General features: G+C 42.8%; 2 protein-coding genes across 14 annotated transcripts; one reads left to right on the top strand and one right to left on the bottom strand.

Moving 5' to 3' along the window:
- Positions 1-368: 368 nt before the first annotated feature.
- Positions 369-5,843, top strand: si:ch211-157c3.4 (Lipopolysaccharide-induced tumor necrosis factor-alpha factor homolog-like). Of its 4 annotated transcripts, none has more exons than XM_048247040.1 (5): positions 369-387; positions 4,168-4,228; positions 4,485-4,631; positions 4,933-5,119; positions 5,225-5,843. In XM_048247040.1, the coding sequence occupies exons 2-5, from the start codon at positions 4,183-4,185 to the stop codon at positions 5,340-5,342; spliced, it is 498 nt and encodes a 165-aa protein (XP_048102997.1). In that variant the 5' UTR covers positions 369-387; positions 4,168-4,182; the 3' UTR covers positions 5,343-5,843. The 4 variants fall into 4 exon arrangements, with proteins under 4 accessions (XP_048102997.1, XP_048102996.1, XP_048103000.1 ...); XM_048247039.1 differs by lacking the exon at positions 369-387 and adding an exon at positions 2,436-2,531; XM_048247043.1 differs by lacking the exon at positions 369-387 and adding an exon at positions 2,586-3,515.
- A 626-nt stretch (positions 5,844-6,469) lies between these two features.
- On the bottom strand, positions 6,470-26,298 carry usp7 (ubiquitin specific peptidase 7 (herpes virus-associated)). 10 transcript variants are annotated; one of them, XM_048247038.1, is made up of 31 exons: positions 25,932-26,298; positions 22,739-22,843; positions 22,388-22,586; positions 21,518-21,656; positions 21,107-21,195; positions 20,887-20,995; positions 20,363-20,493; positions 20,103-20,157; positions 19,874-19,954; positions 19,682-19,772; positions 19,276-19,358; positions 18,846-18,955; positions 16,589-16,766; positions 15,582-15,726; positions 14,249-14,379; positions 13,521-13,655; positions 13,297-13,398; positions 12,860-12,965; positions 12,374-12,466; positions 12,200-12,267; positions 11,857-11,957; positions 11,609-11,762; positions 11,418-11,485; positions 10,756-10,864; positions 10,575-10,652; positions 10,325-10,425; positions 9,943-10,042; positions 9,633-9,752; positions 9,027-9,098; positions 7,724-7,814; positions 6,470-7,535 (listed from the first exon to the last, which is right to left on the bottom strand). In XM_048247038.1, the coding sequence occupies exons 1-31, from the start codon at positions 26,014-26,016 to the stop codon at positions 7,429-7,431; spliced, it is 3,336 nt and encodes a 1,111-aa protein (XP_048102995.1). In that variant the 5' UTR covers positions 26,017-26,298; the 3' UTR covers positions 6,470-7,428. The 10 variants fall into 10 exon arrangements, with proteins under 10 accessions (XP_048102995.1, XP_048102994.1, XP_048102990.1 ...); XM_048247037.1 differs by having other exon boundaries at positions 12,860-13,007; XM_048247033.1 differs by having other exon boundaries at positions 16,610-16,766; positions 25,932-26,155.
- Positions 26,299-27,018: the final 720 nt, after the last annotated feature.

The raw sequence follows: 27,018 nt of genomic DNA on the forward strand, positions 1-27,018 counted from the left end.
AACAGATGAGAAAAGTTTGGATTGGCTTGAGCGTACCGGTGGTAGAGCTAGACGTCGTTCGTCAGAGGAGCGCAGCGGTCTGGAGGTAGTGTAAGTCTGTAAGAGGGCATTCAAGTAGGTGGGAGCAGAACCGGAGACTACTTTGTAGGCAAGCGTTAGAGACTTGAATTTGATGCGGGCCGCCATAGGTAGCCAGTGTAGCTGGATGAGCAGCGGGGTAACATGTGCCCTTTTGGGTTGGTTGTAGACCAGGCGCGCCGCCGCGTTCTGGATCATCTGAAGTGGTTTCACTGCGCAGGCTGGGAGACCTGTCAGGAGGGCATTGCAGTAGTCGAGTCGTGAGATGACTATTGCCTGAACCAGAAGTTGGGTAGCATCTTGAGTCAAGTAAGTCCTGATTTTCCGTATGTTGTAGAGTGCGAAACGGCATGACCGGGCGACTGAGGCAACATGATCTGAGAAGTTTAGTTGGTTGTCAAGAACAACTCCTAGATTTCTTGCAGTCCTGGTCGGTAAAACAGACAGGGAGTCAAATTTGATGTTGATGTCGTGGTGTATGGTAGGTTTAGCTGGGATGACCAGCAGTTCAGTCTTTGAGAGGTTCAGCTGGAGGTGGTGTGCCTTCATCCATGGAGCTATGTCTGAAATTTACAAACAATAGGACTAACATTTGTCCGAAAAAAGAATAGAGTGATGATGAGTGGTCATGACATCAGACATAAAAGGAAATCCTTTACAGTGAGTACAGTGTGCAGAGGTTAGTCTCCTGACACAGTAACACTGACAACGCAATGTCTGTTTAAGAGTAGTCAAATCATGTGGGTTTCATGACTTGTATTCTTTTAACACCAGACTTCGGGAAGAAATCAGTGATAAGGACTTTCGGAAATGCTATGATCTTGGATGGTTGCCATGGATGTCAAGGCAAATCAATGACCTGTGGAGAATGAAAAAAGAAAGAATTCACTGTAAATTAAAAAAAAAAATGGTTGGGATAGTGTGACCCACCCCATAATAGTCATTGATATTGACAACGGTATTCACCTGACAACAAGCCGAAACAAAATATAAAGTAGGCTATGAAACAACAAAACCTGGCATTGTTGGAACAGGCCAGTCCCACGGGCTTGTATGTACTGGGTATTGTTGTTTTGTTTTCATTTAGTTTGGCCTGCGCAAACATGACTATATATCCATCAGAGAAGAGATGAGTCATCTCAGCCATCAGCCATTGTCTCTCATCTCATCTCTGTCACGAAAGTGACCAGAAAGGGGCTGCGCTCACTGGGCGGTCAGAAACCCAGCAACCGCGTGAGAGAATGCTGGGCTAAGAAAAGGAAGAACGAGAAGGGTTTGGTCCGAGTAAAGGAATGCCACGGAGCCGGTTCGGCAGGCGCAGCAGCGGAGCCTGAGCGCGCCAAGCCTACCACCACAGCTGACATGGCTTGACAGCGGTGACAGACATGACATCGATGCCGCCACTCCCAGACACACCCTCCTCAGGACTGGGCCCAGCCCTGCGACCACAGACCGACCACTGACTATCCCACCACCCACACTCTTAGCGTTGTTTTTAACACATCTCTGTGTCCAGATAGGGACAACACAGTTTGTGTTGTTTCCTTTTTTATTTGTTACACAATATGTGTTGAAAATAACACAACTTGCGTTGAAAACAATGAAACTTGCATTGTTTTTTAACACATCTCTGTGTCTAGATAGGGACAACACATTCGTTTTAAGAGTGCAGCCTCATCTCCACCGCATGTCCATTCAAAAGTACTAATTGATAATCTATGTGGTGGAGGCACAGTGAGCCATGGCACTATCTGACATTTCCGTCTGATGTAGTTTGAGTGGCACTGAGTTACTTAATTGTCAGTGTTGTTGTGTTATGACTAGCTTGGGGCCAAAGCTGAAGGGCATGGCATGTGAGGACTGCTCACATGCCATGATATCTGATGATATCAGTGATATCTGATTATATCTTTTTCTGGATATAACAGTGTCAGATAACAGGTAAGATAAGAAAAGGTAGTATTGCTTCAGTCCCTGTTGTTGTCAGCTCAGAATCTACCTTACAGCATCATATTTTCCAGCTGATAAGTACACTTCTTCCTCTGAATGACAGATTTCACAGGCGGTTTATATATGGTAGCACAATTTTGTGAGAAATATAACACACCATGTTGTGTAGGATTGTGTGTAGTCTAGAATTGGAATGTCACAGTCCTTTGCTCTGTGGAGCAGGTTTAGGCCTATGATTATGAGCAACCTGACAAGTATGCGCCACTGAGGGAGAAACAGGTTCAGCAGAGAGTGAGAGGCAGGACCCAGTGTAATGCGTGAGGCTGAGCCTAGTCTTACTGGCAAGATCTGCGCTTTCCTGATCTACTCCATGTTGAATATTCATGAGAACAAGTGTGGGTGGGGATAGAGAGTAGCCTAGGTGCACAGGCTCACCTGGCTTAGTCTGGATTCAGTGTGATCATTTGGATCAAACTCAGACACAGACACAGAGTAGCTGACAGGTAAGACAAATGGATTCTTTAATGTGATTGTTCCAGGCCTTCAATTTGTTAATAAGAAGTTTACTCATCAAATGGTTTAAGAGCTATTGAACACTTGACATAACTGGGCCTCGTATGATTTTGAGACATTTTGTCAGGTTTCATTAAGTAAATTGTGAAGATGGTTAGGTTAGGTTAGGTTAAGAAAATCTTTGATTTTTCTTGTAGTCTCCGAGACTGACTGAGTCAAGATTTTTTTCATTTACAGTATTCATTGTAGATATTACACACAAGAGACTTCTTGAAATAATAATAACTTCTGAGATAGAAATTGGTTGATATGAGGTCAGCATCTGAGAGAAATATTAATCAACAAATGCTTATTGGTCTTTTATCAAATGTCAAAGAAAATAGTGTTGAAGCAGATGTTGAGTGAGGATTGTGCAACACTCAACAGAAACAGCATTCAGCTACAATGGCTTTGATGCTGCCTCAGGACCACACCTTTGTTAAGGGCTAGTCTCTGAATTCCTCTGACTCTTTTTTTGTCAGATTGTAGACATTTCATTCTCCCCTGGCACAAGATAACATAGACATGCCTCTTATGCCTTAAAAATGTGCTCCTAATAATTCAGGTAACCACAGTATTTTATGCCCTGGTATTCAGTCTGCCGTTTGTTTGTCATGTATAATTTTCTCATGGTATTAGGTAGATTGTACATTGTATATATTTTTAGAATACATGTTAATATATGTGTGTGTGTGTGTGTGTGTGTACTATATAGTGTATACATATCAGGAAGTTTGGGATGGGAAAGGATAAATTACTGAGGGTGTGGTTGAGTTCACAGCAGGCCTGTATTAGCACGGACCCAGGCCCTCGAGTCTGGAGAAGTCCTCTGTCCCTCAGGGCTCTGTCACTCACAGCACGGGGATATCTTCGCCATTTCAGTACGACATGGGAAGTAGAGTCGGGACTAATGAGGCTGAATTAAACTAATGGAGGTAGATAAGTGAAACATATGGCACTGTCACATTCCACTTTCACTCCATGAGGGAAAACGCCTGTTTCTGCCAAGGGCAAGGCCTATGCTGCTATTGTCTTCTGATGTGTCATTTGCCGTCTTGGAAAGGAATATGATTGACAGATTGTGGAAAAGTTTTAATTCACCTTTGAATTACAAAACAATAACAATAATGGCAACATGATGAACAAATCATCAGTCAAACAAATGTAGTGTTTTAAAACCAGTTCAAAAGAAAATGTTGTGTCCTGATTAATTTGGGAATAGCCTAATTATGGATATTTTTGACTTAATGAATAGAAGCCATTTTATAACACCGCTGCCCTCTAGTGGTCATTTATCAGACCTACCCAGTGCTCTTTTTTTGCTTCTGATAACTCTGCACTTATTCAGAGTAGGCTGCCAATTGTAAATCAACATTTAGGAACACCTTCAAGCAACATTGCCCACACTGAACTGCATAGCAAGGAAGAAAGGCATAGTGGTATCCAGGACTTCTCCCACCTGGCACTCATGCTTCATTAAAGACACATGCTCATCAGATGCAGGTGGAGACTGTTAGGGAGATTCCGCCTTGTTTCACAGCTGTTTCATTGTGAATGTGATTTGATACATGTCTCTTGTCTTTCCAGTTTTAGTTATAAACAATGAGCACAGACAGAAAAAAGGACCCTCCTCCCTATGTCATACCAGGTAAAGGCCTATGTCTTCATCATGGAACTAAACAACCAACATGATAGTGCAGTTCAGTTCAGAGAACCCACCTAATCTTAATTTAGTCCATTTAAACGAATGCATTCTTATTCAAAGCAATATATTATGATATATAACATACACAATTATGAGAAACATCTTTAAAAGGCTGATAATGGCATACACATACATACTTCGCTTAGAGAAAACAAGTCAACTGTATCTTGTCTAAAGCCATGGTTGGTTGTCTTTTAAGTGTCGGGAGGTGCTGGAGAAGAAGGGGATGGTGTGAGGGTCTACCACGTGCACACACCTTTCACACCTGGATCAAGTACAATCCAGCCTTTCGGACAATCTGATGTTAATGAAAGCCCCTACACATCTGCCGTCCAGGCACAAAATGGTAAGTCTAGGAGTGTGCTCATCTTTTCCCCATGGAAGTCCAGCAGTAGGCTTTTCTTCCCCATGTTAAAATCCTGAAATAGACACTAAAATACACATTTGTATTCATACGAATACATTATCAACCTAAGTCTGTGTGACTTAAGTGAAACTTATTGAGAGGATGCCACTTCAATTAACCAAAATCTACAATAAAATTGGAAAAAAAATATTAGAAAACTGGAATATCAGAAAACATATTGGGAAAATAAAACAAAAACAGTGACCTCTGCTGATGTATCCACTCTGGTCATCATTTACAGTCAGCTCAAGTCATGCTGCAGCACCAACAGACAAGGGAGTGAAGAGGTTTGTGAGTGAGGATCACCAACTAGGCCACAACCCAGGGATGACGACCTGCACAAGCTGTCAGCAGCAGGTGCTCACTGAGGTCTCGTACAAAGTCGGAACGTACGCTTGGATCATGTGCTTTGTCTTCATTCTGTGCGGGTAAGAGCTACTATAAGATGCAAACAAAACAAAGTGTCAGCCTGCACGGCTCATTCCTTTTTGAAGAAGCAAGCGACTGACCACTTGTGTGTGTTTTGTTGCCAGGCTCGTGCTCTGCTGCTGTCTGATCCCCTTCTTCATGAAGCACTTCAAAGACGCCTACCACACCTGCCCCAGGTGCAAACGCGTTCTCTACGTGGACAAGAAGAAATGCTGTTCTTGACCTCCATGTTGGCTCTGGGCCTCTTGGCAGCAGCAGCATAGTGTCATCGAGTCCTTTAGTTTACTGAGGGTCAAAAGAGACCTCCTGCTGCAGCTAGAGACATTCTTTAATAATAGGTAAACTGAAGTTGGTTATGGGTTATGAAGGACTGTGACTCATTCTTGAGTAGTCCACTGCATCAGTGCCTCTGGTTAACCTTGTCTAGGGCAGGCTTGCCATGTCTCTCACTGGGCATGGATGTCAACACATACACTTAATGACCTCTGATGTGACAATGCCAAAGACCTTGCTTATACTGACAAAGTAGAAGCACTGTTTAGACTGCAGACTGTGCAATAGCAAAACTGTATTTTTAAGATGTCTTATATATTTACATTAAAAGATCAATGTGCATTTGGTAATGTATGAACTCTGAAGGATGTTAACTTGATTGGCATGTCATATGTATATAAATGTTTCCTGTAAGTCTTGTCATTACATGCATGGCTTTACTGAAAGGTCTATTTTTTGACTTTTTTTTCTCTGGATGCCCAAAGTTTGCATACTCACTTCATATTGAATAACAAAGCTTTACCTTCTACTTAGAAACCACTACACTTAAGCGTATGCCAATTAATGCACTCATTTTTATAGAAAATTTTATTCAACATACATTTTCCAGCAAAAAGGCAATATACAGGAATAGTTGTTGTACACTGCTGCTACATGGAGGAATTAAACTGGAAAAACTCCAAGATGTGATCTGCAGGTCATCTTCGTACTGCACTTAAACAAGACAAAACTGTTGCAATTGGTTAAAGAAAACAAAATAAAAAATAAAACGGAAAAGTCAGGATCCAAAATAAAACTACACACAATGAATATGAACATCTGAATCAATCTGTACCCAACAAAATTGTTTTTTTTTTTTTTTTTTTTTGTTTGTTTTTACTTTACAGGATTTCTTTAAATATACAATTTCATTGTTGTCTTTACAAAGCCAACTATTCACTAGGGAGCATTCCTTCTGCACTTAAAAAAAAAAGTCTGTATTGGTTATTGGTGCTGGTTTTATTTTCTACACACTCCACCACCAGTCCTATGCGCCTGCAGCATCCCTGCCAATGCAAATTACAGTGAATGTGGAGCGTATTGGGTGTTCACCCTCTGATACAGCAAAACACAGCAGAGTCAGAGGCAGACAGAGGAGTCTGGACAGGCAGAGTGAGGGTGGAGGGCAGGAAGGAGACAGCGGGAAGGAGTGAAAAAAGCTTAAGACCGAGAGGGGAGCAACCCAAAGGGGATATGCAAATCATACTACAACCAAAGTTTACATTTTGAAAAATGTAAACCCTTTGATAATAAGTGCCAACGTGCAAGATGAAGTACAGACAATTTATTTCTTTTTTTTTCTTTCATTTATTTAAAACAGATGCTGTGGATCTTTATTGTTATTTTTGTTTTATTTATTATACAAGATTTGCAGGAAAAAAAAAGACTAAACTGAATTCCTCCAACCAAACTAAGTGAGAAAGAATTGTGTAAACATGAAAATTGACTAGTTGCACTAAGGGACCAAGAAAAAAAAAATGACAACCACTTCAGGGCAACTAGCAAGCTTGGACCATTCGCAGTGAATTTGTTTTTGAAGGACCAGTGTCCTTGTTTCCGCAAATGGCAAATCATCTTTCCGTCGCCTCCCTCCAACACTATGCAGCAGCCTTCTCGCTGTAACAATTCTTTAAAAAAAAAAAAAAATAAAAAATAAAAGTAAAACAAAACCAAAAAAAAAAAAAAAAAAAAATCTACAAGTTCAAACTGTCCTCCCATTTTGCTAAAATCCAATTCATTCTTCCTGACAGTAGGCAGTCAATAGTTAGAGAAGCCAAATTTAACAGCCTCAGAAGGAGGGGAAAAAAGGAGGGCATGGGGGCAGGGAGGGGGAGAAAAACAAAACAAAACGCATCAGCAGTAAATCCATTTGCTGAAGACTTCATACATGGTGCCTGTGTACCCCTTCAGCAGGTGTTAAAATGTGGTGCACACAAGAGAGGTTTGGTTAAAGTCTTTAGTATGGGTGGAGCTGTGGCGTTAGCGTAGAATCTGCTCAGTTGTGGATCTTGATGGCTTTTTCCAGGTACGTGTAGCGGCCTCTCTTTGGAGCTTTGTTGAAATGGTCTAGTCCTAACCAAGGCCTTGGGTGCGACATGTTTCCTGTGGGTGGGGGTGGGGGTGGGGGGGGGGGGGAGGAAACAGCGTGGATAAAACAACCACCATTAGTTGTAAACTGTCTGTCCAACTACAGATTCAACCTGAGGCCACTCTATGGCTTGGGTTTGTTATCCCTTTGAAAACACAGCGGCACTGAATTTGACCGAGGGAGAACTGAGAGAAAACAGTACCTGGCTGCGGCTCGAAGTCTTTCAGGTTGACCTCGTAGTCGTCTTCGTTAATGTACTGATGCCGGCCCATCATGACAATCGCAAATTTAAACTGTAGGGAAGAGGGCACCAGTGAAAATAAATAAATACAGGGTAGCCCCAGGACCCTCCAACTTAAAACCACTTTGACTGAAATGAAATACCAACTTCGCATTTGCACAGTTTTTGGTGAACAGGCTACAACCAGGGTAGCCTACTTCGGTAGCACTGTCTGTCTGTCTGTGTGTGTGTGTGTGTGTGTGTGTGTGTGTGGGGGGCAATTAGGCAAAATCTAATTAAACATGCACTAATTTACATACATTTTAAAACACAAAATCTGAGCATTGGATACAGCCAGGTTCAAAATGTTGTTTTCATTGTGTTCAGATATTAGATGGGGGGAAAATTAGAGGGATTTATGGATATCTACTTTTGTTATCCTGTAAATCAGAATATGTTGTCAATAGCCTTAAAATAAATAAATAAATAAATACATTTTTGCCATGTTTTTAGGCATATAATGTTATGCAAGTCAGGCTAGGAATAATATATCAACAAACCCCTCTGTAAAAATCTTCTAAATATAGTTAGGCATAAGTCTAGAAAGTTTGGTTATGTAAGTGCTTGTGAAGTGAAGATTTCGTGCTCAGAGTGGGAGGAAACTCATTTTGAGAAAACAGCCTTGAAAGACAGCCAATGAGATTCCGTTCTCAGCCTAGATTCACATAGCGTGATACAGGAAAAACAGAGCTTTCCAACGGTACTACACATGATATGTTTTGGACCACGGTCGCGGGAGTGCATGCAAGGTTAGAATGCTAACTTTTGCTGAATTTAGGGTAAATATACATGTGCGAGACGACAATATAATGAAAAACACCTAAATGTGTAAATCAGACTTTTTTGTTGTAGTAGAGTGAGAATACATGCTAAGGTAACAGACTAACTCAAAATCTCGAAATTGACCAGGGCATGAAAAAAACAATGTTTTCACCTGCCGTGTCTCTCCTTAATTCTACCAAAGGAATAATATCTTGCGAATGAAATTCAAGACTTTATAAAGGAAATTCATACTTTTAAGGCGAAATTCAATACTTCTGACATTAAATGTAAGACTTTTTCAATATGTTTGAGACCCCGCGGGTACCCTGAAATAAATAAATAAATAAAACAAACAAAAATAAATAAATAAATAATAATAATAAAAATATCTGCCAAGGGCATACTGCATCCTCAGACACTATCTGGGACAAGGAAAAATGTCAGATTATCCACTGTATCTTACCTTCTCGAACTCCTTCTCCTGGATGTCGAGCATGGTCTGAATCCTCCTCATGACCTCTCTGAAGGACTCGCCCTATAATAGAATGCATACACACAAGTTCAGATTAATTCACACATTGAGTATTGTGGGAATTATGATGAATATTGCAATATGTATCCCCAGTATCATGGTATACTGGAATGCTGTAAATAATGCAATTTATTTAAATACTACTTCCTGTCTCAGGTTACATTGTTACTTTGGATCAGAAGAGACAGATAGTTAAATAGATTACAACACTGCGCTCTACTGGTTGAGGGCTTAAACAGCACAAAATGCACCACTGTCTCATAGCACATATACTATTAACATATATTGTGTTTTTGAGAATCAACAACAATAACAATAATCAATCAACAATTTTCAAGTATTTTAGCCCTTCACAGCAGTATTTCTGAATGTGCCAGTCTAAAGCAGATGCGACATAACAGATTAACACCATCCACGGTCATCAGTAAATGGAGATATAATTGCAGATATGCCAATACCAGTCAACAAGGGAGATATTGTTTGATAGCGATAGTAGGCGGATATATCGGAGCATCCTTGTCTTCCACACAAACCCACCTGTCGGATCTTCAGCAAGAAGGGAATACCAAAGGTCCCAAAGACTTCTTTGTGGAAATGTGCAACAGGAATCAGCATCTCGCTCTCTTTGTCCAGGTCCACCTGGTCCAGAGGGATCTCCTACAAACAAACAGGCAGCCAGACACCATGCATGTTAATGGTAGCCAGTGACAACAGCAACAAATGGGTCACCACCCCATGATCGCCCACACATACACACAAGCACAAATGCAACACAAAGACACTCTATGAACAAGAGCTCGTTTTAACAATAGCACATAAGGCAAACAATGGCCCAGCACGCACTCACCTCTATTCTGAATGTCCGGCTGGCCGCTGGAGATAAACATTCTAGCAGTTCGTCCTCTTGGTGAACCCCGATAATTTTGTAGCTAACAATTTCTAAGAGCCTGAGAAAGAAAGAAAGAAAAAGAAGAAAGAAAAAGAAGAGAGAGAGAGAGAGAGAGAGAGAGAGAGAGAGAGAGAGAGAGAGAGAGAGAGAGAGAGAGAGAGAGAGAGAGAGAGAGAGAGAGAGAGAGAGAGAGATCAGACACTTGTACAGGAAAGCCGGGGGGGACTAGAATAGGATGCCTTTCTGTGGCGTCCTTGAGCAAACCCTGTAATGACGAAACGATTCAGAGGCAGGCAGGACTGTGCTGTGGAGAGGAGGTGCGTGGGCGGCCGGTACCTACCTCAGCTTCTCCGAGCCTTTGTCAGAGAGCTCCACGGCCTTTTTACATTCCTCCAACAGGTCCCTCACGCATCCATGCTTGTCAGGGTATAGTGTTATCTCCTAGGGGAGAAAGACCAGGCAGGGATGCAGAGAAGGATGGGGAGAACAGGGGCATCAATGCAAGGTTGTGGAAGGAAAGGCTGTATTTACAGACATATACACACACCTTCAAAGTAACACAGGCATAGGTATTGAGGTGCTGTTTTTACCTCTTCACGAAACTGACTGTTGAGCCATATGGATTTGAAACTCCGCCTGTTCTCAAAGTCCGTGATCTTCATCTTCAGCTGAGGGCAGAGAGCGGAACACACACTCAGTCAGTGAATGGTACACAAACAAACAAACAAACCTTGGATTCACGCAAACTCTTTCTATAGAGCAGTCACCCACCTGCTGGTAGTAGAGCTTCTTGGGCTGCCGGGGCTTAAAGAACTGCAGCAGGTCTCGGAGAGTGCCTTCATAGTTGTGCCTGAGAGGGTTTCCTGGGCCATCTCTGTACCTGCCAGATACGAGGGCAATTGATCAGTACAGCCAATATGGAGGGCAGAAGGAGACAGCAGGGTTCCCACTGTAAGTCACATGTCAAATTCCCTGATGCTGCTCATCATAGGTGCAAAAAAAAAAAAAAAAAAAGGCCAACAATAACTGGAATGTGTGAAATAATCCAATAAAAAATAATACTGCAAGGAAAATATTGCTTTTTGACAGATACCTTGGTAAATTTAAACTTGCTACGCTCAAAATTCCCTGCTATTCCATGACTTCTCCCAAACAATGACCAAATTCCCTGACCACTATCCCTGAATAGACATTTTAAATTTCCATGACCCGTGGGAACCCTGGAGACAGATAAACAGACTGCATTGGCAGAGAGAGAGAGAGAGAGAGAGAGAGAGAGAGAGAGAGAGAGAGAGAGAGAGAGAGAGATCAGTAGACAGAAGAATGAGGAGAGAAGAGACCGCTACAGAAAGAGGCACATGGGGATCTACAGACAGAGCGGCAAGGTGAGTACACAGGAAAGAAAGAGGCAGAGAGACGTGTGACAAACGCACCCCTGGGACTTGAAGAACTGCAGGAGCATGGGGTCAGTGTTTAACCTCTGTGCTACAGTCTTAGCCACCTGCAATACCAAAACAAGCCAGTAAGATCACACGCGTAGAAAATATCAACTGTCATATGGGACACGATAAAACAAACAGCCAAACATAACCTCTCTAAAGGACAGTTGACCCCTTCACTCTACCTGGAAGTAGTTCATTCTGTTTGACAGTGTGACGACAAAGCCGGGGTCATTGTGGATGGTTTTGTCGCAGAAGATGACGTCGACGCGGTGATACAGGTCTCTGAAGTAGTCCTTGGCTGTGGGCAGCTCACTGGTGTCATTCTCGGGGTCGTCCCTGCAAAGCCAAAGTGACAGCTGTAAGTGTATGCATGCCCAAAGGAAGTGCTGTCTGACTTGTTCTTGCAACAGAGGAAACAGGCCATCCTTACTTCTGGAACACAATAATGTCTCCATCCATCAACTCATCCAGAGCCTTGTCCAAGGAGACGTCATAGTCTTGTATACGTTCTGTTAAATTCGGTTTAACTTCCTGTAATGGATTCACACAACACACGTACACATTAGTCACAATGATCATAGCTCACACATGAACAACTTTCACTAAAATGTAGCCAAACATGGAGACAACATTGTCATTACTTTTACTACATTATTTTTCTCCAAAACATAGTTTTATTCAAGTAACTTCCATAAGGTAAACCACATATGCAATATCCCAGAAATGAACCTTTGAACACTAAGTGAGGTTTGGGGGAATCCATGGATGCATACCTCATAGAGGATAAGACTAGTTCCCTGCTGGAACCCTGCTCTTTCACACATGACGGGCAGCAAGTCTCCTGTTTACAGGCCAAACAAAAGTTCATGTTAGAAAAATTAACAGCTTTAAGGCTGGTTGTATGTGAAACCAGTGTATTCATCTTGGGTTAGGGCTGATTGACTTACGTATTTTACAGGATATAGGCGTGTAGATATGTCCGCAATAATTTAAGCTTCTGGTTTTTGGATCGTACATCTTCAAGAACAACATGACATCATCTGAAGGGGAAAAACAGTGACAAACAGCTAAGCGCTAAAATATGAGGTGTGCCAAGTTAAAATCAGGGTGTGTACCGATCAACATATGTCAGGTTGACGAGTGGAAAGAAGAACAACGCACACACAGTTGGCATTGTAAAAGAGCAGATCAAATATCAAATCCTAGGGAGTCAATGCAAAAGGTGTACAAGCTGGCACATTTACATGATCTAAGTGAACAAGCACCTTATGTCCACCACAACAGTGGAAGGCACTCGAATACGGCCCATTCCTTCTAGAACAGCACGTTCTATTTACTCTCGTACATTAGATGTAAAATAAGAACAGGTTATGACTGATCATGGATACAAACCACGGACAGTGCCAAGTCAGACAATCCCCTGTAACACTTACGGTCTTTGTCGAACTTGGGTAACGTGGCTCCACTGGCAGCCATCTCTGGGTCTACTGTTTCCAGAAATATTGTCCACGGGTTTTCATTGTCACTCAAGTCAATCATCTGCGTGATCAAGTAGCAAGTATTAGCAACCATTTTCTTCCCCTTTAACAAAGGGAAACATACAACACAAAACCGTCAATAGGAAGGGCTTTATTAACCTAGTCAGTAAGGGAACTAATGGCTGAAGAGGTTTATTTATAAGATGCTAGAATTTGTCCATGCTTTTTGTAGGATATACACACAGGGTCAGGTGAACAGGTAGGGTGAACGAACGAACGATGCATTCTTTCATCAAACACGACACTCTCGCTAGTCGACACACAGGGCTATTTTAAACACAGAGTGAACACAGGGGTTGAGCAGATGCTGCGGCTGCTGCCGCTACACTCACAGACTTGTTGCAGTCGGCCTCGTAGTCGAGCATAGCGGGCCTCTTGGTGCCGTTGCTCCGGGCCTGCATGGGCCACAACCTCATCTGGTCCTGTGGGAAGCCCTGCAGCAGATCAATACAACAGACACTCAAGCACGATTTAAATGCATACATACGCATTATTTGTGCACCTAATCCATGACGCTAGGACAAAGCATTTAGACGTCATGAGTAGAAGTACTAACCATGGTCTGTGACAAGTTCTGGACAAACTCAGCCAGCGTGGAGCTCTTAAGCACCTTGAACACTGTGTACTTGACCTTCTCCTCGTCATACATGTCATTGCCCTGGTGACCACAGAACTGGTCCTCTGTTACCATCTGAGAAGATCCAAAAAAAAAAAAAAAAAAAGAGTCAGTAAATCGATGTGATCCAAATGAGCTTAACCCAGAAACTCCAGCGCTGAGCTGAGCCAAGGGCAGGGATAAGTCACTGACCTACTGCTTTAGATGTTCCTTTGTTCTTCAGGGCCACGGTCAAAAACCTATCTATCTAACCCGCAGCCTTTCAAAGCAGCAGCATGACTAGAGACTCTCGCCACTGGGCCAGAGACAAGGTCACGGTGACCTTCAGAGCTCAAATTCCCTCAGTCTTCCTTTCCTGTTTATAATTCTATACACGTGCAAGCGTTCATTTATCCCAATAAGCTCACAGCACAAAAAGCACCATGACCCATACACATCAACAGCATAAATAACTCAGCTGGCTAGGTTGGCACTTCCATAGCCCAGTAAGTAAGCTTTTAGGGATCATTTCTGATCAACATCAGGTGCCCACAAATCTTTTGTAACCAAACAGCTTAAAAGAATACGAGATCGGCTTAAAAAAAAAAAAAAAAAAAAAAACCACAATTATGAAAAAACAAAAAAAAAGCAAACAGTCGTTAGCATGCGTGCTTTACCAGTTCACTGACCTGCACTTGCATGTAGAGGTGGGCCTCCTGTCTCTCTTTCCTCTTCTGGGCCTCGACCCGCTTCTCCTCCTGCAGACGTTCCACCAGCTGCTGAGGGATGTCCACGTCAGTCACCGGCATCAGCACCTCACCTGGGACACACACAAAACCAAAGAGTCAAAAGGGACATCACACACACACACACACACGTCAGGCTGCTTATTCTCCAAAGAATAAAATATACTCTGCTATCTTTCTCTCATTCACATACATACAAAGAGCACAACACACCAGCATGGTATCAGCCATTTTCACAGACAGACAGGCTAAAATATAGGCTACTCCGCTAACTTTCTCTCACACACATACACAGAGCACAAGACACCAGCTTGGAACCAGGCATCTTTCACAGACACACAGAGCAAGGGGACTACACAAGACACCATGTTTACCCTCCAGAAAACATTCCAGCCTTGCACTCACTCCCTCACTCACACGCACGCACGCACAGATCTGCTCAGACTACACAAAACACCCATCTTGTTTACTCTTCAAAAAAAAAATATACACAGCAGTGCATCACTCAAACATAACATGGAGGGCAACCAGCAACAGTCCATTTCTTCTTTCCTTTTTTACCTTTTGTACCATGATTACATTCTACCCTTTGCGATTAAGTTTCACATGCCCATCTCATTCTGATTGTATACCAGTGTGGATGCTCCAAGACATTGCTGTAAAAAAAAGCTTAATGCTCAGTCACTTCCCTGAATAAACAATGGATTGACTGCACCGTCTTGTGACGACACAAAATCCCAGGGAAATCTGAAGGTCAACATTACTAGTTTTCAAAATTCAATGGGATGGCTAATGAACAGTCAGGTAAGGGCATTCAACAAATACAATCTCAAATACTGTACATAGGCAGCTCACATCTACTAGACACGGTTTCAAGAGTCACTAGGCAAACAATAGAAATCACACAAAACAGCAGCAACAGCCTTACTCTTTCTTACACACACAGTCCCAGCAGCTCATTTGCAACAGTAGCTTTACTCTCACACACACTCACACTTTGAAGACAACATCTAACAGACATTATGGTGTAATGCACTGATGTAATGCTGCTTGCCTAGCACAGTCGTGGTTCAAAAGCAACACATACCACAAGCACCGAGTGCATTACAGAGAAGCCCAAATACACTCCAGAAAATCTGCCTAACCTATTTGCGATGACTCAGCTGGGAGTAACGGGAAACTAAAATATCATTTGTGTCACGAGAATCTCGGGCCTCTGCACCGCTGCTAGAATGTGTCAAGGGCGAGCGAGCGAGAGAGAGAGAGAGACACTCACTGAGCTTGGACTCCCGGATATACACCAGCATGTAGGCGTTGGTGCAGTGACGGACGGACAGGTCGTCGTCGTGGCCGCCGTAGTTGTGCTCGATGGCCTCCTCCTTGGTGCACCGCGACACCACGTCGTCATCGAACTTACACCACTGAGGAGGGACACATGAAGGTGGGGAACAAGCGTCCCAAGAGGCGTCAGTTCAGATTCTTCACATTTTGTTTTAAGATGCCAATAAACAATGCAATAGATAATGCATGCAAGACAAAGTGCCTTCTATTAGTCAACACCAGTAAAGTAGCCATGTTATCTAAGCACAGGCCAATGAAATAAGACACCAATAACTTTGGTTAGAAACATCAGATTTAGATTGTTCTTATGTCTTAATTAAACCGATTCACACAACTAGCTTCACATCTAAATTAGGCAGTGGGCTACACATTCTCCATTCTCTTTTTTTTAACTAAAATCCAGTGACAGAAACCAACAACTAGTCAGCAAAGCTATAATCTGAATCTGGCCCATTCTCTACCATTGCTTTATGGTACATATGAGAAGAGCCATCATAATTCCATTACGTCAGTTGTGACAGCTGCTGCAAAGAAGCTACATCCTCTGAATTAGAATAACACAGTTAAATGGCAGGTGGAAGCCATTATCATGAAAACAAATTGTCACTTGTTAATCACAGACTGTTCCTAATCATGTCATTTTTAAAAACACACGGATAATTTAGAAGTAATTTCTTGTGGTTGTGTTTGAGAACAGCAAAAAAATGTATCATTTAAATATTTCATGTAGACATACAGATATTACGCATATCTGTGACTGACTCTTTAATGAGGTCTCCCGCTGTAAATGGTAATTGATCTAATTAAACACAAATACAGGTTTTTTAAAATACCATGCCCATGATGCAGTCTCAAAACGCTACTACACATCTACAGTCCCCACAGAATCAATGCACAGCAAATCCATCCCCACCCCCAGTGAAAGTAAGTAAAGCTCCTCACTATTGGCTCGGTGACACTCACTTTGCCGTCTCCTTTTGGGTTGAGATAGACGACGTAGTGGCCGCCGTGGTTGTCCCCGCTGTGCACAAGCACTGCGTGCAGGATGTAGTTAGCTGGGTCCTTGGCGTCTGTCTTCTGGAGGAACTCGTCCAGTGGTAGCTGCTCGGGGAACTCGAACCTGGAGGCAGACACGTAAACAAGGAGTCAGAGCCATCAAGCATTGTTTATCTTTAGTCACATAAGATTCAGATCCTCTTTCTTTGAGGAGGAAAAAGTTAACCAGCATCAGATGCTTAGTATTAGTTCTTTGTTTGGCTCAAAAGAGACCCTTAGCATTGCTCTTTCTAAAGACGCAACACAATTAATCAGTCACATAGACATTTAAAAATTCAGCCTGTGGTGCGACATGTTCATCGGTTTTAGACCATACTGGCAAATAAAATAACTTATTCAATTAAATGTTAAACTAAATGTACATTTTAAGGGCATCACAAAATGTTTCAAAAGTGATCAAGGTGTAGAATAAAGGGCTGGAGAAAATGACCATAGCATTGCAATACTAAACCTAACAAGAGTGCACTGATACAGGGAAATTCTTTGGTCAGCATAATGAATTTCAACAACCAACTCAAAGCTATTTCACACCAACACTAGCACATGTGCAACCTGACATCTTATGGTCTTGTGATGCTAGCCCAGTACAATCAATAGCCTTGGAAACAAATCATTCCACAACAGTCAAAGATATTAATGATTCTGTTCAGGTTTTTAACGCATTTCACCACAACTGGTCATTGCGTCAGAGAAATTAACACACATCACACAGCTATGATTTCAGAGCTTTTAAACAATAGATCTAATGGGGAAAGTTCAAATCTGAGTGCCTGTATCTGAGCATAATAATAATAATAATAATAATAATAATAATAATAATAATAATAATAATAATAATAAATAAAAATCAGAGACAAGATCTAGAATTGTTTAATCAAAGTCATCATCATTCACATGGTAATCTAGTCAAACTGAGAGACTAGCAAAAAAACATCTACAATGTAGAATCCAATTTAGAGGCAAAGCTAGAAGTAAAAGCACAACCACATTTCATCTCCTCCAAGATTGATTATAGGCAGGTGCACACTTAAATCGTGAACTAAAACCACTAGTAAAAAAAAAAAAAAAAAATAGAAAAAAAAAGAATTGAGCTCACATAACCACGAAAACCCACCCGTGTATGTGTAAGGGCTTCAAAGTGAAAACAGAAAAGCTGGGTCTGCAGACAAAGATGTTAGATCTAGGAGAGCAGATAAGAGTTGTGCAATGCATGCCACCACTATGGAAGTACAACAGGCAACTTCCCCTCACAGCACAGCGTTCAGGAGAATGCAGCATTTTCAGCTGCTCTGAAGGCCAGCATCAAGGACTTGGACATCTGTAGCGAGGGAACACTATGGGCTAGAGATGGGAAAAGGTGCAACGTGCGCCCTTTTCAGCCATTAGCCGCATAAACACACCACTATCTCCTCAGTCTATAGGGGATTTTTTTTACTGAACCTGCCTGCATGTCCGCCATAGGGTACTGCTGGCTCCCTTCAATCAGCCCGTCAGGTTAAGTAGGTCATCAAGTAGTCCTGGTCCATGGCCTGCACTACTGGGGTGTGTTTCCCAAAACCATAGTTGCTGTTGACAAGTTAGTTGGTTGGCAATGGGAAATTGCATTGCAACCAACAAAGTTACTAAATTAGTTGGCAACTATGGTTTTGGAGAAACGTGTTCCTGAACAATCCGCATTCACGGGAATTTACTGGCCAGGGCTGTTCTTTACCAGGAAGTTGGAGGTCTGAGCACACTGTGCAGAGCACAGAAAGCATGCAGGGGAGGGGAGTGACGAGTGACAACCGTGGCTCCTTGCGTCTTAATGCAAAAAGCCTGTGGGGCCGCAGTGGAGAGTGAGAGAAACCGGTCTTCCGCTGATCCATGCCCATCCATGAGTCATTCTCCCTCACTCTCTTTGAGGCAGGTATTTAAAGCACTGCACCAGCAACTCTCTACTGCTCTTCAGTACAGTTTCATGATATAAATGGGCACTGGGCACTTTTAGAAACCGCATCAGAATGGGCACTGGCTCTCAGCAGGACATAACGGTCAGACATATACAAGTTCTAATGGCTACCCCGCAGACTTGTGGGCCCAGTGGGCCCATCTAAAGTACTGAGTGCTGGTATTGAGTGTGAGTGGTGGTGATGTCGATGGTTACCTGTCGTTGATCTTGATGTTTTGGTCGGTCTGGGGGTCGTACATGAACCTCATCAGTTGCAAGTGCAGAATTGGGGGAAAGGTCAGGAACTTGACGCCTTTTTCGGCCTCCTGAAAGACGAGTGGGACAGGGAAAAGAGCAAATTTACTGGGACAGGAAAACAGGATGGTGAGTGAAAATAGCCATGTAAAAAATGGACATGGTGATAAGGCCAGAAGTAGGGCTGTCGCTTTCAAATGTCACAATTTGAACTTACAACATAGTCTAATGTGCATAAAATAGTGACACATTAAAATCTGAATGGGTTATTTATAGTTGAATATCAGTTAAACAGTGACAGCCCTTAGTTGAATTGGTTCATATTTGTGTGTGTCTGTGTGTGTGTGTGTGAGTGAGTGTGAGAATCTGTCCGCGTGTGTGTTTTGCCCACCTGGAGTCCATGCTCTCCGGCATCATACTTGTTATCTCCGTCCAGCTGCTCAACAGCCACATAGTCTTTGAATGACTCAAAAACTGCAGGGCAGAGGAAAGGCCATGTCAGTCATAAGCGCCATAAAAGAGGTAGTCCCTCCCTCCAAACCACCCAGCACCTCATCCCAAACAACCCAGCCACCTCCTATTCTCGAGTGGGGCTTTTCCTCTCTTCGGCTAACCCATCCTACTGCCAGAAGTAGTACTTTGCATTGAGGCTTGAGTCATCGACTTTAAGATCAATGAAAATCAGGCTGGGGCGACTTGACAAGACACTCACCGCTAGATTTTTGAGTGTCAGCAAAAGCAGCAGCAGAGCATTTGCTTTCACAGCAAACCGCACACAGACCATCAAAAATACTCACTGTTCTTTTTTCCTTTTATGCTGAGCTGAATGTCGTAGTAGTCCTCTATCCGCTCAGACCGGTAATCGACGTGCTTACACTGGATATAGGACTGGAAGAGGAGAGGGGGTTAGAGAATATCGGCACTATAGGGGAAGACTGCAGCTGTGCCGTTGTTAACAGCGAGTGCTGATGCGGAGCTGGACCACTTACCACCATCTTTCCTCTGAAGAGCTTTGGGATGGTGCCCTCCACACAAGTGCCTTTCATTTTGTTCTCAACATTGTCCAGCAGCTAAACAAGACACAACGTCAAGGTCAAAACAATGCCGAGTGTTCAATGCTCTCAATAGCCACCCTGTTTAGATATTCGATGACCCTTGAGATTGAGCCAAGTGGAAGGAATTGGGAAATATATCAAATACGGTCTCAAAATCACTTACCACTCTGCACAACTCCTGCACATCATGCTGCATGAAACTGTCAAGGGTCTCCCACCTATGAAAAACAGGGAAGATGCTCAGGAAGCAAGCCAAAAAGACAATAGCTACAGTATAAGGGTAGAAACAACAAAAAAGCAGGAATGACCAGAGTCCAAGTGACTGATTAACAAGTGCAAAACGTGTACTTGTAGAGTAAAACCCACTAAAAACACACTCATGTACATACAGTTAACCTCCTCCTAATTCACAAGCACACTTACCCAAAAGACTTGGTGAGCTTCTTAGTCCCTACTGGTTTGTCACTGTGTTGAAGTTCATAGAAAACCCTTTGTAGGGCAAGTGGGACACTTTTGGAGGAGTCATCGCCTTCGGTCGGCATCATGTACACAGCCTGAAAGCAATGGGGAAAGGGGTGGAGGGAAGGGGATAAAGATGGGCACCTTCAGAAACCGGCAGACACAAACTGAGGACCAAAGTCCAGGACTCTACTTATGAAGAGAGCAAGGGTAAATAATTATTCTTTCCAAATCCGACCCAATGTACACAGACCTATAAACTGTGAAGTCTAATTCAATCATCTCAAAGTCCTTCTTGAGTTAAATGGCATGTTAGCCTTAGGATCATGCTACGTTTTGTGTATCCCCCATGGGGGGACCTTTAGGAAGCCAAAGTAGTGTACTACTCCCAGTAGGGATGCGATTTCCTCTACAGGGTAATCTGATGTGCAGGTCCAGAGCACCAGACACCCAGGTCACATTTGAGAGAGTACTGCCTGTAACCTCACCCTCCGCAGCTGGTTGGTGAAGAAAAGCGTCTGCAGCAGGCTGTTCATGTAACACGTGGCTCCCTGGTTCTTGAGCCCCACGTAGCCGGTGTGCTTCTTTGAGTCCCACCTGCAGGGGAGAATGACACATCGTCAAGGAGCTGTTCACTGGAGCTTCACCGTTTGTGAGATTTTGACAGGAGCACTGAGAAAACGCCAGCGGTGTGAAAGGAATACTTACGCCACCCCGTGCGGAGCATCTGCCTGCACAAAGACTTCAAAGGTGACTTTGTCATCCTCTACAAATCCCCTCTCTGGATCAGTCACGTCCTAGAAACGTAGAAGAATGGGAAAACAAGTATGAGACACTGTACTGAGCCGAGAGTCTAAACCAAAATGTCAACTGCTGTTCACTTTAACAGTACAAACATACAGACAACAAACCAATGTCACCCAAAATAGAACTAGAAGATGCTTCATTCATAATTTGTGCATGTCTCACAACAAAGGCCATTAGTTAACTGCATAATTTCAGTGAAGGTTCTACGGGTATATTAAATGTCTGGGTGGTCCTCCTGTTCTGCTTCTACAACCACCTAAACATGAAGCGGTTGACAGGGGGTCAGGTTTAGGACTCCGAAGCAGCACTTACACTCCAGGACATGAAGTTGGAGAAGCCCCAGTCGTTCTCCTTGTGGAAAAACAGGTGGCTAATGCGGCGACTGAAAGACTTCTCGTCATCTTTATAGTTGATGATCTTCAGCATTGCCTGAGCGTGACACGACCATGACCTTCAAATTCAAAACAATCAATCACAATTAGTCAATCTGCCATTCACTTTCACTCCAAGTGATGAAATCTGACATTTCTATCTTAATTTACTTGCTTACTGGTATCACTGACTAAAGAATAAAGACCCATCATTTAATAATTACAAAGCATTACATAAACTTCAATGATTACCAATGGCAAAATGGCTTAAACTGGGGGTCGCCAAGAATATGAGGTGTCACGAATTGATTTGCAAGTTTAAAAACTGGGATATTCAGCAGAACTAGAAGTAGGCTTACAATTCAAAGTGTTTCCATAATGATCCTCTGAAAGTGAATGCTCTGTTTACGCAAACTCAAATCTCTACCTGCCCTCTTACGATGATGAGCTCGAAGGTGCTGTGCGTGAGTTTACCAGTGACAGAACACTATGCAGCCTTCTTTTGCCGCAGGAGCACCAGTTAGACATTGGATGAGTGACTATCCATTGGAAAATAATACATCAGATTGTCAAAGGCTGCCATTGACATTAATGCCTTTGGTGTTGACAGCCTAGCTCTGAGAGAAGACATTTTTCTGCCTCCGCCACCAATGCCCATCTCGCTACATTTTCCAAAGTTAAACTATTTTTTTGCCAGTTGGAGAGAAAGTGGTCATGAGACTTGGCAAAAGATTTTTTGGGGGTCGCCAGACAAACAGTTTAAGAACCACTGTTCTAATCTACCAAAACCAGAAGCTTTGGTTGCACTCACGTGGAATCAGACTCTGCATTGCACTGCAGGAAGAAGCCCACACTTTTCTGGTGAGGCCTGTCTGGGTAGAAGCGTGGCATCACCATGATCTTCCAGGGCAGATTCCTCACGAAGCAGGAAGGGCTGAGAACAGACTCGCTCAGCCGGCTGAAGCGCTCCACCACAAAACGGAAGGTGGCCTCCGAACGCCAACTGGTGTCTAAAATCACAAAAAAGTAACAAGGTTCAAACCGAGGAAGGATTGACATTACCCACCGAATACCAAATAAAGCCCCTCAGGGCCATAACATGTTAAGTGATTTAACTGCTGGCCACAAAGTGGCATGATATCTGCTTGTAATAGTGCCTCACCATCCTCCATATCTTCCTCTGTGTTGTTATGCCCGTCTGCCATGGCCATGTTCCCGTTGATGACAGGGTTCTGGGGGATTCTAGGGGGATCATCTGTGTCCCCAGCTAACAGAGGCCAAAACAGAAGGGGTGTGTGGGGGAAGAGAGAGAGAGAGAGAGAGAGAGAGAGAGAGAGAGAGAGAGGGAGGGAGGGAGGGAGGGAGTGTATCACACAAAAACAAAATATTAGATTGACATGTACAGAAAACAACGGACATTCCCTGCATTTCATTTAACTGGGACATGCAGATAGTTCAATAATTCCCTATCAGAACTTCATGTCTTGGTGTGGTGGTCATATGAGAACAAAACACAATAGAAATAATTGTACATTACACAAAAAAAAATAAAAATAAACCAAAAGGTGGGTGTCTCAGCAACCCACCATAAAGTAGGCTCACTATTAAATGCAACCAAGTCTGACAGAAGCCAATTTAAGGATGAAGCAATGAAGGATGAAGCAATAACCATACAAGAATCCATCAAAGTTCCAGGAAGAGTACTCTGATATGCTTTGCAATCTGACCTCATTTTGTCTAGTGGATTATACTAGCTATGGCAGGTGCCAATGATCTAACGTGCCCATCTCCCTTTCACTAAACACCAACAAGACCCACAATTGCAAGGCATACTTGTAGGACCTAGTCATTTTTAAATATATTTTGTCTGTCTGTTTTGTCTATAAGACCCATCCACAGTTTGTCTTATAAAAATGTGTAATTGGTCTAATTTATGTTTTGTTCATTTGCTGACAGACAAACAACATTTTCTACATAGATTAACAACATTGTAATGTAATGTTGGTAAATAACCTATTCGATATATATATATATTACTGCATTAATATCAATAAGTGACGTGAAATTAAGTGAATTTAATATCTAAAAATTACAATCTAAAATGCCTAAAGATCAATCTGGCGAGTTATGTTCATAAAAGACCTACTACATCATCCGCAGGCTGGCCTGTTATTTCGGACTAGGCCTGAAAACTGACCAGCTGAAGGAATAACGTATTAAGTTAAAACTACTTAACGTTACGCCCCCGTATGACTGGCATTGAAAATAATTGTGCATTTCACTGAGAATAAAAATGAACGATTTACCCGTAATTTACTGCTGATGCGACTTGCTATGAGAGGTTGATTATAACGTTATCATTAAATATGGCGAAGTTTCATGGATCGAGGGAGCAAATCCCCGCGCTGTGTCGATGTCTGCACATGGAGGCCTTGCCGCAGCCTCCTAAGCTCCGCTCAGTATTTTCGCATCACCATAATGGAGCTACCTAAGCCAACAACAAACTAGGGCATCAGAAATAAACAGGCCTCCTGCCCATATAAAAGACAAACGACGGTTCGGTTTAACACATAACGTTAATACTGCTACTGGCGAATAAAAATCACTAATCGCCTGCATTAGTTTGTCATGCTATGGAGTGGGGTAACAAATTAGTTTACTTAGCAATCCGGTTAACTGACTTTAAACCGCAAAATGTGAAGGTAGCTAACGTTAGCTAGCGGGCTAGCAAACTAACAGAGTCGCTTACTGGTTAAACGAAAGTGACATTTCTGTTTTAAAAACATCGACATAGCTCACAGGCGAGTCATTACTGCAATGTAGTTGAAACTGTCAAGGCTTTCTGGCTAAGTAAACAAATACATACGCAAGCAGGCCTGACACAAAATTGATCATTGCAAAATAACGTCCTCCATCTTGGAATAAAACTGCCATACACTCCCCCTTGCTGCAACTTTTGGATAGAACTGTGGCCCTCCAAATTAAGCTAGCAGAACGCTAACTGAAATAGCATTTCTGGCCATGGATTAAATATATATATCCGTTAATTCAACTGCATACATTTCTAAGACCTAAACTGCATCGTTATTTGTCGGAATATTCTAGGAATTAGTTTGTATAACGTTACCAGTCGAAGCTTGTTACGTTAACGTAACTGGCCATCTTATATACACTATGCAAAATTACAAGAAGAGCGATGTTGATGTTAATTTTAACTGTTACTACTCTAGATATAAGCATGGGCCGCAGTCTCAATTAAAATGTGAGAACAGTAATGTTAGTCTTAAAATAAATTAATGAAAATGGAAGCATAGACGAACCCACGGTCTGCGACACTCGGAAAGGCGACGGCAGTGCTTCACGTTGAAAACATTACCTTTAGCTTACGTTACTAGCTGGCTATCGCTAGCTGATAACGTTCAGGCTAGTTCGCGTTTAGTAGTGCGGTTAGTAACGTCATTTGATATCGACTTGGGCAAACGTTAGCCATAGTTAATCCCAAGTGATGGGTTGCTAACGTCCAGTGTCTCTACAGACAACGATGTAAAGTTATCTGGGCAATTACCAAGCGCTTATCAATAGTAAATAAATTAGACCGTGTATGTAATGTTAACGTTATAACTTCTGTTGCTCAGCTAACGATAACATGTCAACTAACGTTAGCGTTACCAGGCTAAATAGCCGCACAACCCAGCACATTAGTTTAATAACTTACTGTGATCCAATTTACTTAGAATGGCCAAATTGTCCACCTAAATAGTTTCTACGCTTCCCCACGTTAATTAAAAATGCAACATACTTAAACGGCTCAGTAACCGGCCTGGCCTATGTGCTAGCCTAGTTATCTGCGCCACGTTTATTGCAGTCAATTCCCTGAGGTTAACGTTAGCTAAACAGCAGTTTGCTAGAGCAATGTTAAAGTTGGCTAATAAATAATTTGCCACATGTCTCTGCAACATCACCATATTGTAATCTATAAGGTAACGTGTGTGAGTTGGACAGAGATGATGGAACACTGGGTTCATCATCTGTCACCAAAAACACTGGCTAGATTATTTAGCCCGCTAACGTCATGAGCTACTGCAGTTAGATGACTGACCAGTTCACTAGCTAACTAGCCAGTGGTTGCTAGCATGCCGTTAGCCTTGCGATAATTGTTTAGAGTTAACGTTAGCTGGCTAGGCAAAACGAGGTCAAAACATTCACACTGATGTTAGCCATGAGGGGAGCAACATCACATCACCATGTAATTCATTGTCGTCTTGAAGTTAACTATGTGCATTGCCTATACCTAGTAAGGCATAAAAGCCCTTTAGGCTGCAAAAATATTTAAGCTGCATGAGGCCTTGTCCTACCTTCCATCTCCATATCCTCGGGTTCGCTAAGCTGTTGCTCGCCGGCTTTCTGCTGCTGTTGCTGCGTGTGATGATGGTGGTTCATGTTGGCAACTGTTGTGATGTGATGTTTGTTGTCTTTGTTCCCCTCGACCTTGTCTGGTGTCGGTTCCGTGGAGAAAGGGGTCCGGGGAAGTTGATGGGGTGTTTGAGGATGCGGAGGAGGGGTAAACAGGTCGAGCCTAGGCGGCTGGGCCTGTTCTACAACGACCTCGGCCTTTTCTGCAGTCAGCGCCGGGGACTGAGGGAAGGAGGTCGGTGGGGGAGCAGGCAGAGAAACGCGGACGTATTTGCTCGCTATTCGCCCAATCTCGGCGCTTTGATGGGGATACTAACGCTAACTGGGATGGATAATTTGGGCTCCTGTGCAGGAAGGCCCGATGAATTAAATCCGCCTTTGCCCCTATGATATGGGGCAGAACACGAAGTGAGTGAAATTGAACTCACACCACAACCTGCCGCTGGAGAAAACAAATACCCTGTTTATAGCTAGCTGATGCTAAATCGGTAAGCTAGCGAGAGTGACAAAGGATAGAAAATACAACCAATAATCTCTCTAAACAATTCTAAATAGAACTTTTACTGCAATATGCCCAGTCCGTCTGCTCCTCCGATTGTCCCTCTTCTGGGGGAGAGCGTAGAAAAAAGCTATCCATTCAAACCAGATTCTAATTTGAAATCGCACTAATTTAGAAGTTCAAGCAGGCAAGCATACGTTTTGTCTCGATGTTACCTCCAGTAGAACTATTAGCGAATCGAATAGCTAAATGCATTAAGCAGTCGCATTTCATATGTGTATTCTAAGTAGAATATTTTGCCCGGTCACGGCCAGAGCCTTTCTCACCCGCTCCCGTGGTTTGTGATGCTCAGTTGAGGTAAAACTCAAAATGGCGGTCGCGCTCCTCTCTGAAATGTCACATCCGCATGGAGATCTAAACATTAGGCGGACACAAGTAGTCCCACATATTAGGCTGGCTACGGCGGCACTGCATTGGAACGGTCTATCAACCAATTAAAGCAAGTTTAATTTTTAATCGACCTTTTGAAC

Source organism: Alosa alosa, chromosome 6 (assembly GCF_017589495.1).
Source record: "Alosa alosa isolate M-15738 ecotype Scorff River chromosome 6, AALO_Geno_1.1, whole genome shotgun sequence".
NCBI lineage: Eukaryota > Metazoa > Chordata > Actinopteri > Clupeiformes > Clupeidae > Alosa > Alosa alosa.